At 38.8% G+C, this 13,119-nt stretch overlaps 1 protein-coding gene across 1 annotated transcript in view; it reads right to left on the reverse strand.

The window, feature by feature from the left end:
• Window positions 1-13,087, reverse strand: part of NUP133 (nucleoporin 133) — a 71,964-nt gene extending 58,877 nt beyond the window's left edge. Inside the window, exons 1-5 of the mRNA XM_032137281.2 lie at window positions 12,818-13,087; window positions 10,796-10,914; window positions 2,957-3,060; window positions 1,718-1,825; window positions 643-777 (exon numbers count right to left, since the gene is read on the reverse strand). Of these exons, the coding sequence (XP_031993172.1) occupies window positions 643-777; window positions 1,718-1,825; window positions 2,957-3,060; window positions 10,796-10,914; window positions 12,818-12,999 (648 nt within the window). The 5' untranslated portion in view covers window positions 13,000-13,087. The remainder of the gene's footprint in view (window positions 1-642; window positions 778-1,717; window positions 1,826-2,956; window positions 3,061-10,795; window positions 10,915-12,817) is intronic.
• Between the last annotated feature and the right edge of the window lie 32 nt (window positions 13,088-13,119).

Here is a 13,119-nt window from a genome sequence, read left to right on the forward strand (position 1 = left end):
TACAGGCACACACCACTATGCCCAGATAATTTTTAAATTTTTTTGTAGAGACGAAGTTTTGCTATGTGGCGCAGGCTAGTCTTGAACTCTTGGCCTCAAACAATCCTTCCGCTTCAGCCACTCAAAAGTGGTGAGATTACAGGCATGAGCCACCATGCTCAGCCAGATTTTGTTTCTTTGTGAACCTACAAAGAAGATAATGCAAGCCATTCTTTATAGTGTCTGACAGTTTTTAAGCCACTCTTATAAAATGTTTCTAAAAGAAATTCATATCACAAGCTACTATCTGACATTGATATTTTGGAGTCCTGTGAGAAGAGCCTCCCTTGTCTAACTGTTCAAATCATAGATCCTTACATTCTTCTCTTCCTTGTCTCTTTTTGATCCCTCCCTGGCCTCTTAGTCTCTTTAAAACTCCACATTTTTAGTCATCAAATCTCATTTCCACGGCTGGGTGCAGTGGCTCATGCTTGTAATCCCAGTACTTTGGGAAGCCAAAGCAGGAGTTATTGCTTGAGCCCAGGAGTTTGAGAATTGCCTGGGCAACATAAGGAGATCCCGCCTCTATTTAAAAAAATAAAAAGTTATTTCCAAGCCAAATCCCAGCTTTCCAATAAATATAAAGGAATATCCATGGTATACCTGCACTGCTGTTAGGAAACTGTAAGTCTTATCACCTCCCGAATCTACAAAAGTCTCTGTGTAGGTATCTTCACCAGCAAGGCTTGGCCAATAGCGGATGGATCCTTCTCTGGTGGCAACCATGACAGCAACAGCCTCAAAACAAGATCACAACAATCAGCAATCACAATAAAAGAGGAACCCAAAAACCAGGAATCTGATGGTACTGATATAAAGAAACAGGACAATTTACTATTTGATCAAGAAAAATCAGAAATAAGAACTCACCAGTGTTTTGGTTTGCATTTTTCTAATGGCTAACGATGCTGAACATCTCTTCATGTGCTTATTTGCCATCCTTATATCCTCACAAAGTGTCTGTTCAAGTCCTAGCCCCTATTTTTAAACTGCATTGTTTTCTTATCAAGTTTTTAGAATTTTAAAAAATATTCTGGATACAAGTCCTTTGCTGGATACATGATTTGCAAATGTCTTCTCTCACTCTGTAACTTACCTCTTCATTTTCTGGTCTTTGGCAAAGTAACGCTTTAAATTTTTATTTTACTTTAATTTTATTATTAATTTTATCAAACTTTTCTTTTATGGATCATGCTTTTGGTGCTTTCCAAGAACTCTGTCTAATCTCAGGTCATGATGATTTTCTCCTGTTTTCTTCTGAAAGTTTTACTGTTTTACGTTTAGATCTATGACCCATTTCAAATTCATCTTTGTAACAAGGTATGAGGTTTAAGGGAAAATTCATTACAATACAATACAAATTGGTCATTTGTAATTTTAAAATTACAAATGTTCCTACACTATGCATTGATACAGAGAAAAATCATCGTAAAAAACCATCCTTTCTGAATTGCTTTTGCACCTTCGTCAAAGATCAAATGGGTGCCTTTATGTGGATGTAGAACTGTGTTCTCTATTCTGTTACACTGACCTATGTGTGCAGCTCTCTTTGCCAATACCACAATGTCTTGGTTTCTATAGCTTTATAGTTATGTCTCAAAATCAAAGAGGATGATTCCTCTAACTTTAGGATGTCCTTATTGTAAAGTTTATTTAAATAAGCTTTTAAGTCACCTACCTGAGTAGAATGTGCTTCACCTGAGGGAGCAGTGTAAGAAAGAGCCACTAAGTCGGCACTCCAGTGGAAATCACTAGGTGGCAGCTGAAGTTCTTTGCAAATCGATAACTGTAGAACAAACCCAAACAGAAAATCTTTCACATCAAATCCAATATTTTGAAGATGCATCTGATTTCCCTTCTCTGCATATTTTAGATGCTGACTCACTGCTGGAAACACCATTCTACAAATATTCTTTCTTCTCACATCTCCTTTTAATCAGGCTTTCAGTAATTTTAAAACAAAGTATCTTAAGAGATATTGAATCATGAAAATGTAAAGCTAGACCAAACTCTGAAGAAGAACTATCCTAACCTCTTCCCAGGCTAGGAAAGTCCAGTTAAGAGAAGGCTAAGTAAGGTTAAGACAAGTGCTTAGGCTTCCTATGGAACTTTCCCAATCTACTCTTGATTTGTTCATCTGACATTTAAAATTAGCATGACCAAAGACTAATTATACCAAGTTACCTAGGAAACATTTCTTAGACTCTCAGCCAAATATCAGGATCCCTCAGCTAACTCAGTATGTCCCCCAGGAATTCTCCTTCACCTATTACTCCTAATCACATACACCCTTTTCTAGGCAGCAATAACACAGAGTTCAGCAGAAGTGAAGAGTTGAGGTAAGCAGGAGCCCTGAGTTCCAACAGAACATGGCCAAAGAAGTAATGACTGGCGGAAGAGACTAGTGTATCTAAGCTGTAACAAACAGAAAAAGGTTGCTGAGGATAAGTTACTAGATATGCAAATGATAACCCACTGTTGGAAGTGGACAAGTGAAAAGTTTAACTAGCAATTGGTATCATATTTTCTTATTGTATTAAGCATCATTCAGTAGGTTCAACAAAACATAGTTCTATCTTCTCAGAAATATGCAAACTCAAGTTCATTTGCTTATGTGGATAGCGTTTAGCCTGATACTTCATTAGGCAGACGGATTAGCATTATATTCATTGAAAATTTCAATGACTCTAATTTTATTAAATGTAAACACAGATCTTTAAAAGGGGGAAACTTTTTTTCCAATATACAAATGTGTACGCATGCTCATTATTTCACATCACTATGAAAATGCAAACTCTTAATGCCTAAGTAGTTTCATATTGACTATCTTCCAAATGTAAAAAAATTAGGGTAAAAATTAAAAGTCAATTGGCATTCCTCTCCTCTATCTTATTCCAGCTCTCTAAAGAGCCATTACCTTAGTAATAGGTGACAGAGCAATCTTCCAAATAATGAGCTTCTCTTTGCACACCAGACAAGCCCATCCACCTTCATCTATGTTAATGGTCAGCTGGTCATCAACTAAAGGAAAAAATGAGGTGGGTGATTAATCTTATAGTATAAATCTTTATTACCACACGCTTTATCAAAAAAAAGTAATTGGCACACTCAGAAAGGACTAATTCACAACAAATACTTTTGAATATTCCAAAATTATCAACACCAAAAACAACAGATCTATTTAACTCTGACAACCAACTTTAGAAATATATCTAACACCTGTAATCCCAGCACTTTGGGAGGCCGAGGTGGGTGGATCACGAGGTCAGGAGATCGAGACCATCCTGGCTAACATGGTGAAACTCCATCTCTACTTTAAAACTACAAAAAATTAGCTGGGTGTGGTGGCACGTGCCTGTAGTCCCAGCTACTTGGGAGGCTGAAGCAGGAGAATTGCTTGAACTTGGGAGGTGGAGGTTCCAGTGAGCCAACATCGTGCCACTGCACTCCAGCCTGGGCAACAGAGCTAGACTCCATCTCAAAAAAAGAAAAGAAAAAAGAAATATATCTAAAGGCAAAAAGTGTATTTGAGACATTTAATATTCCTTAATTTTTTGTTACAAACAGACCAGATAGCTTATTTCCTATAAGACATATTTAGGCCAGGCACGGTGGCTCATGCTTATAAATCCCAATATTTTGGGAGGCCACCCCGGGAGGATTGCTTGGGGCCAGCCTGGGCAACATAGTGAGACCCTCTCTCTAAAAAAAAAAAAAAAAATAGCCAGGCTTGGCGGTGCACTTTCCAGCTACTAGGGTGACTGAGGCACAGGAGAACCACTTGAGCCCAGGAGATTGAAGCTGCAGTAAACCATGATCACATCACTCCCACCTGGTCAAGAGAGCAAGACTCCATATTAAAAAATAAATAAGCAGAAACAACAACAAAGAGGCCAGGCAGGGTGGCTCACGCCTGTAATCCCAGCACTTTGGGGGGCTGAGGTGGATGGATCATGAGGTCAGGAGTTCAAGACCAGCCTGGCCAACATGATGAAACCCTGTCTCTACCAAAAATAGAAAACAAAATTATCTGGGCACAGTGGCCTGCACCTGTAATCCTAGCTACTCAGGAGGCTGAGGCAGGATTACTTGAACCTGGGAGGCAGAGGTTGCACTGAGCCCAGATCGTGCCACTGCACTCCAGCCTGGGCAACAGAGCAAGACTCTGTCTCAAAACAAACAAAAAAGAAATATTTAGCAACATGTATAATTTTACCGATAAAGTAACACAAATAACAAACTCACTAACTATATAAAACATTTCAAGGAAAACAATGTTCCTCCAAAAGCACATAATTTTCAAATAAGAGCTCCTTAAAGGAATGATAAATTACTTATTATATGGAGACAAAGAGTTACATTCTCTATTAAGTGCCAAAACTAAATTAGCATACGTCTTAAGTATTGGTAGTAAACCTCTATAAATGTGTTAACAGCCCTGGAAATTTTATTAAGTTGAGCTTTGCTCTTTACTTAAAGAAAGGTAGACGGGTGAAGTAAAAGGCATAGATAATGTACAAGCAAAAATATCAAACCAAGCCCAGGTTAAGTGAGGCTTTTTGCTCCACTGAACTATCATCTGCTCAGTAATTTTCTTTTTCTTGAAAGCACTACAACTCCAGATCCTCGACTGGTGTGCCTTTAAAGGCTGACTTAACAGTAATTAGCAGGTTTCTAAGTGGGGAAAGAGTTCTTCAAGTTGACACACCTCTTTGTTTTATATATCCTAATTTCTAGGGACTCTCTGAATTTCTCTATTTGGGGCTGTGTTATTTAATCTAGTCTGTTAAAATATGAGTAGTACGTTAAAAGGTTTAAATGTAATTTAAACTGAAATTTTTTAGAGGGGAAAAATATACATATATATACAATATATATATACGCATTTATTTATTTAAAACAGAACAATGTATATAAAGGTTAGTAGTTGTCTGAAAACAACTATCTCAAAAGCTCCCAAGGACCTACAGGCAAGATGTGCAAGTTCCAGTTGATGAGATATATTCCTTCTTCTAAAACAGAGTACTTTCAGCATTTTATTTTACTGTTATTAACAGTAATATACACAGCAAATAGTTATTCACAGTATAATACATTTTACATCAAGATACACCCATATACAATTCAAGAAAAACAAACAAAATTTACTAAACATATGAGATGTATTCTATTTCTTCTTTTTTTAAATGCTGATCAAGAACCACTAAATTTTGGTCACCCCTACAATTTGAAAAATACTGTTCCAGAAAAATCACAAAGATCTAGAATTCAAGCCTTAATAAAAATGACTTCAGCAGATACTAAGGATGCTCTGAACTTTGCTCTTCCAGTATCATCCAACTGCTCATCTTTAAAATTGCCTTTCTAAGGCAGGGGTTGCAATCCTAGTCTCTGATAAAATAGACTTTAAACTAATAAAGATCAAAAGAGACAAGAAGGCCATTACATAATGGTAAAGGGATCAATTCAACAAGAAGAGCTAACTATCCTAAATATATATGCACCCAACACAGGAGCACCCAGATTCATAAAGCAAGCCCTGAGTGACCTACAAAGGGACTTAAACTCCCACACAATAATAATGAGAGATTTTAACACCCCACTGTCAACATTAGACAGATCAACGAGACAGAAAGTTAATAAGGATATACAGGAATTGAACTCAGCTCTGCACAAAGTGGACCTAATAGACATCTACAGAACTCTCCACCCCAAATCAACAGAATATACATTTTTTTCAGCACCACACCACACCTATTCCAAAATTGACCACATAGTTGGCAGTAAAGCTCTCCTCAGCAAATGTGAAAGAACAGAAATTATAACAAACTGTCTCTCAGACCACAGTGCAATCAAACTAGAACTCAGGATTAAGAAACTCACTCAAAACCACTCAACTACATGGAAACTGAACAACCTGCTCCTGAATGACTACTGGGTACATAACGAAATGAAGGCAGAAATAAAGGTGTTCTTTGAAACCAACGAGAACAAAGACACAACATACCAGAATCTCTGCGACACATTCAAAGCAGTGTGTAGAGGGAAATTTATAGCACTAAATGCCCACAAGAGAAAGCAGGAAAGATCCAAAATTGACACCCTAACATCACAATTAAAAGAACTAGAAAAGCAAGAGCAAACACATTCAAAAGCTAACAGAAGGCTAGAAATAACTAAAATCAGAGCAGAACTGAAGGAAATAGAGATACAAAAAACCCTTCAAAAAATTAATGAATCCAGGAACTGGTTTTTTGAAAAGATCAACAAAATTGATAGACTGCTGGCAAGACTAATAAAGAAGAAAAGAGAGAAGAATCAAATAGATGCAATAAAAAATGAAAAAGGGGATATCACCACCGATCCCACAGAAATACAATCTACCATCAGAGAATACTACAAACACCTCTATGCAAATAAACTAGAAAATCTAGAAGAAATGGATAAATTCCTTGACAAATACACCCTCCCAAGACTAAACCAGGAATAAGTTGAATCTCTGAATAGACCAATAACAGGCTCTGAAATTGTGGCAATAATCAATAGCTTACCAACCAAAAAGAGTCCAGGACCTGATGGATTCACAGCTGAATTCTACCAGAGGTACAAGGAGGAACTGGTACCATTCCTTCTGAAACTATTCCAATCGACAGAAAAAGAGGGAATCCTCCCTAACACATTTTATGAAGCCAGTATCATCCTGATGCCAAAGCCTGGCAGAGACATAACCAAAAAAGAGAATTTCAGACCAATATCCTTGATGAACATTGATGCAAAAATCCTCAATAAAATACTGGCAAACCGAATCCAGCAGCACATCAAAAAGCTTATACACCATGATCAAGTGGGCTTCATCCCTGGGATGCAAGGCTGGTTCAACATATGCAAATCAATAAATGTAATCCAGCATATAAACAGAACCAAAGACAAAAACCACATGATTATCTCAATAGATGCAGAAAAGGCCTTTGACAAAATTCAACAACCTTTCATGCTAAAAACTCTCAATAAATTAGGTATTGATGGGACGTATCTCAAAATAATAAGAGCTATCCATGACAAACCCACAGCCAATATCATACTGAATGGGCAAAAACTGGATGCATTCCCTTTGAAAACTGGCACAAGACAGGGATGCCCTCTCTCACCACTCCTATTCAACATAGTGCTGGAAGTTCTGGCCAGGGCAATCAGGCAGGAGAAGGAAATAAAGGGTATTCAATTAGGAAAACAGGAAGTCAAATTGTCCCTGTTTGCAGATGACATGATTGTATATCTAGAAAACCCCATCATCTCAGCCCAGAATCTCCTTAAGCTGATTAGCAACTTCAGCAAAGTCTCAGGATACAAAATCAATGTACAAAAATCACAAGCATTCTTGTACACCAATCACAGACAAACAGGGAGCCAAATCATGAGTGAACTCCCATTCACAATTGCTTCAAAGAGAATAAAATACCTAGGAATCCAACTTACAAGGGATGTGAAGGACCTCTTCAAGGAGAACTACAAACCACTGCTCAGTGAAATAAAAGAGGATACAAACAAATGGAAGAACATTCCATGCTCATGGGTTGGAAGAATCAATATCATGAAAATGGCCATACTGCCCAAGGTAATTTATAGATTCAATGCCATCCCCATCAAGCTACCAATGACTTTCTTCACAGAATTGGAAAAAACTACTTTAAAGTTCATATGGGACCAAAAAACAGCCCACATCACCGAGTCAATCCTAAGCCAAAAGAACAAAGCTGGAGGCATCACGCTACCTGACTTCAAACTATACTACAAGGCTACAGTAACCAAAACAGCATGGTACTGGTACCACAACAGAGACATAGATCAATGGAACAGAACAGAGCCCTCAGAAATAATGCCACATATCTACAACTATCTGATCTTTGACAAACCTGACAAAAACAAGAAATGGGGAAAGGATTCCCTATTTAATAAATGGTGCTGGGAAAAGTGGCTAGCCATATGTAGAAAGCTGAAACTGGATCCCTTCCTTACACCTTGTACAAAAATTAATTCAAGATGGATTAAAGACTTAAATGTTAGACCTAAAACCATTAAAATCCTACAAGAAAACCTCAGCAAAACCATTCAGGACATAGGCGTGGGCAAGGACTTCATGTCTAAAACACCAAAAGCAAAGGCAACAAAAGCCAAAATTGACAAATGGGATCTAATTAAACTAAAGAGCTTCTGCACAGCAAAAGAAACTACCATCAGAGTGAACAGGCAACCTACAGAATGGGAGAAAATTTTTGCAACCTACTCATCTGACAAAGGGCTAATATCCAGAATCTACAATGAACTCAAACAAATTTACAAGAAAAACACAAACAACCCCATCAAAAAGCGGGCAAAGGACATGAACAGACACTTCTCAAAAGAAGACATTTATGCAGCCAAAAAACACATGAAAAAATGCTCATCATCACTGGCCATCAGAGAAATGCAAATCAAAACCACAATCAGATACCATCTCACACCAGTTAGAATGGCCATCATTAAAAAGTCAGGAAACAACAGGTGCTGGAGAGGATGTGGAGAAATAGGAACACTTTTACACTGTTGGTGGGACTGTAAACTAGTTCAACCATTGTGGAAGTCAGTGTGGCGATTCCTCAGGGATCTCGAACTAGAAATACCATTTGACCCAGCCATCCCATTACTGGGTATATACCCAAAGGACTATAAATCATGCTGCTATAAAGACACATGCACACGTATGTTTATTGTGGCACTATTCACAATAGCAAAGAGTTGGAACCAACCCAAATGTCCAACAACGATAGACTGGATTAAGAAAATGTGGCACATATACACCATGGAATACTATGCAGCCAGAAAAAAGGATGAGTTCATGTCCTTTGTAGGGACATGGATGAAACTGGAAAACATCATTCTCAGTAAACTATTGCAAGGACAAAAAACCAAACACTGCATGTTCTCACTTATAGGTGGGAACTGAACAATGAGAACTCATGGACACAGGAAGGGGAACATCACACTCCAGGGACTGTTGTGGGGTGGGAGGAGGGGGGAGGGACAGCATTAGGAGATATACCTAATGCTAAATGACAAGTTAATGGGTGCAGCAAAACAATATGGCACATGGATACATATGTAACAAACCTGCACATTGTGCACATGTACCCTAAAACCTAAAGTATAATAAAAAAAAAAAAAAAAATTGCCTTTCTAAGCTTGTGTTGATTGTATCTGTCAAAATTCCACACTAATTCTCCGCCAACAGACTCTTTTAAAGGTACACCACGACAATGGTAACGTCATAAATTTGTGCACACAGCCTCTGGGATGCTACATAGGATCCAGAAATGGAGGTAGGACTTGATTTTACTGTATTATTAAACCCAATAACATTAGTTGCCAGTTTTGGGGTTTAACGGTAAACTTCATAAACCTGATCAACTCTGTAAACAGGACTGAATTTTGCAAATACAGTATTTCCCCCTTTTATCTGCAGTTTCAAATACCTGTGGTCAATCGTAGTCTGAAAATATTAAATGGAAAATTCAAATGAACAATTCCTAAGTTGTAAATTGCACGCTGTTCTGGGTAAAGTGATAAAATCTCATACTGTCCTGCCTAAAGGTTGTGAATCAACCCTTTGTGCAGCATATCCATACTGTATACCCCAAGCTTGTCCAACCCATGGCCCAGGGACACGTGTGGCCCAGGAAAGCTTTGAATGCAGTCCAACACAAGTTTGTAAACTTTCTTAAAACATTATGAGATTTACACACAGACCTTTTTATTATTTATTTTTAGCTCATCAGCTATTGCTAGTGCAAGTGTATTTTATGTGTGGCCCAAGACAATTCTTCTTCCAAGTGGCCCAGGGAAGCCAAAAGATTGGACACCCCTGAGACTAGCCAGCTGTTTGTCACTTAGTAGCTGTCTCAGTTACCAGATCAACTGTTGCAGTAATGCAATGCTTGTATTCTCATTTTAGGTAATGACCCCAAACGAAGTACAAGAGTAGTGCTGCTGGTGTATTGTTATAATTGTTCTACTTTATTATTATTGTTGTTCATCTCTACTGTGCCTAATTTATAAACTGAAGTTTATAATAGGTGTGTACGTATTAAAAAAACACAGTATATATAAGGTTTAGTACTATACAAGGTTTCAGGCATCCACTGGGGATCCTGGAAGATATCCCCCAAAGATAATGGGGGACTACTGTACAGTACCTAAAACCATTAAAGACTTAATTTGATTGTGTTCAAATAAACTCATTCTCCTTCTCGAATGTATTATATACCTCAATTACAGTAAAAAAAAAACTAGACAGGTGGCCAGATGCGGTGGCTCACGCCTGTAATACCAGCACTTTGGGAGGCCAAGGAGGGCAGATCACCTGAGGTCAGGAGTTCAAGACCAGCCTGGCCAACATGGTGAAACCCTGTCTCTACTAAAAATACAAAAAATTAGCCGGGCATGGTGGCTCACACCTATAATCACAGCTACTTGGGAGGCTGAGGCAGGAAACTCGCTTGAACCCGGGAGGTGGTGGTTGCAGTGAGCTGAGATCACACCACTGCACTCCAGCCTGGGTGACAAAGTGAGACTCTGTCTCAAAAAAAAAAAACTAGACAGGCCACTCATCTCTCACCATTTACATAGAGGTATACTAGAGAAAACATAAATTTAATCTCTATGCCACATCTAGGCTCCATTTTAAACTGCTAATACAGGTAAATGGAAAGATGACACCTACCTTCAGCCAATGTTAGGGCTTCCATGACTTTAACAGGAAGAGAAGATCCAAACGTTTTCACATCATAGTTCACAGACTCAGTTATGGAGTGGTGTGGGAACATTCGTGTTGGTGTTCCTCTAAAGAAAAGAGTCTATATTACCTTACTTGTAACTTAAAATTTTCCATTATCCTAATTTTTTATGTATATATTTTCACAATAAGGAGTTCTCTGAAAAAAATTAACACCGGCTCATATTCACCATGTAATTAAATATAATATTTTTCATGTAAAAAAAAAAAAACAAGACAGGATTTAGGAAAACTTGGCTTCAATCCCATAGACTCTAGATTGAAATGCATGCCTGTATTCACTTAAACTCCTTATAATTCTGCCTCCTTAGCTGTGAAATAAGGCTTAACTAGACCAGTGGTTTTTTCAAACAGCGGGTCATTTTGCAGATCTCAACATTTTTGAAAGACAGAAAATAAATCATCAGCTTTTACCATATGTTGTGGTCAAACACATTTTACAAATATTGGCTTAGATGAGATTTAAGCTCATCTGGCTTTAGGGGTTTAAGAATCTACCAGATCTGGCTGGGGCAGTGTCATGTCTATAATCTCAGCACTTTGGGAGGCCGAAGCGGGAAGATTGCTTGAGACCAGGAGTTCAAGACCAGCCTGGGGAACGTGGCAAGACCTTGTCTCTACAAAAAAAATTTTAGATTAGCTGGGCATTGTGGCACCAGCCTGTAGCCTGGGCAACAGGGAGTGAGACCCTGTCTCTTAAAAAAAAAAAAAAAATTCTATCAGATCTGTATAGCCAAGCAAGAAATCAAACAGGTTACGAGCATCAGCTGTTACATGGTCTTCAACAGCAGGTATCACAGTAAAAACTTTATTTCTTGCTCACCCTCTTCTTAACATTTAGAATATTGTAAAGTCACCAGAATAAAAGTTATTGTATGTCTTATCATGAGAATTAAATGAGAAGATGCACATACAGAATGGCTAAGGGCTTTGTTTCCTGACAGAGGATAACAAAGGTTTTTCTTCAAACGATTGCAAGAAGAGATTTAAATAAAACAACACATACAGTAAATAAAGTATGCGTTTATTCTCCAACTTTTCGCAAAAGGAATAGAAAACACTGACAAGATCAGCACTTTGAAAAGTACTTTTCAAACTATGCCAAAAAAAGTCAAAGACACGGTGTATTCTTTCAAAACCACTTCTCCTTTAAAGTACTGAAAAATTGTACAGATAAATTTTAACCATAATTTCAAGACACAATACTTTGTGTTTCCTGCAGGGAAAAAATCATTTTTTATAGATGAATTCAGAGAAAACTATGCAGAAACACTAAAGTTTTAGGTTAATTATGAACATGGTGTGTGTGGGGGGGGGGGAAGGGTGTGTGTGTGATGATTTTACTGGTGCTCCAAACCAGCAGTTTTAGTAACTAAACTACCACAGTACTCTTATCTCACTTATTATGTAAAGCCTTTTCCTTATAATTTACCTAGAAAGTTAAATTCCGTAGCTAGAAACCCTTTAATTACCAATCATCAGATATTAATGTCAGTTGGTATGTTAGGCATTAAACAATGATCTTTCAGGGTTGTAGGTCCTCATTATCACCATCATCTTTACATCTGCATCGTGGCAATTCATAATAACTCCTCTGGCTCAGGTGAGATATATTATCGCCATTTCACAGATGAAGAAAATCACGAGTGACTTACACCAGATCACAGGGGTAGTAGGTGGGAAGTGGGTAACCACTGATGCGAATCCAGTTTGTACTTCACTTCTACACAAAGGTATCCATGAAAAATGCAAAGTGGGGAATCAACTGATCAACTGATAATCAAAATGAAGCAGATATGACCTGCAAGAGTGGAAAAGGTCTATTTTCCAATACTGTGGCATTCTCTTCCGCCGCCCCGGTTCCAAAGGCTTCTAAAGACACTAACCTATCCGGCCCACTGCAGTCGGTGAGACTGTTGGTTGCCAGACCCAACTAGGGAGATCACTTACCGCGAGCTTAGCGAGCTACGCCGGCCGACCGGCGAGAAGAGCACTGGGGAGCTGACTGCAGACCCCAAGGGCAAACCCTTCCTGCTAGCCGTCCGGGGCGTAGAGCCGGGCCCGAGTCCGGCCAGCGGGCCTCTGCGGGACCCCAGACCCGGGGTCCGCGGAGAAGGAGCGGCTGGGAACATGATTCGAAGGAGCAGCGACTAGGACGGCGAGGGATCAGGCCGTCGGGTTGCAGCGCGGCCGCGCGGAACTTAAACACCTAAGGGAAGTGATGGCGCGCGATGATGACGTCAAACGCAATG

This window comes from Hylobates moloch, unplaced genomic scaffold (genome assembly GCF_009828535.3).
Source record: "Hylobates moloch isolate HMO894 unplaced genomic scaffold, HMol_V3 SCAFFOLD_18, whole genome shotgun sequence".
Lineage (NCBI taxonomy): Eukaryota > Metazoa > Chordata > Mammalia > Primates > Hylobatidae > Hylobates > Hylobates moloch.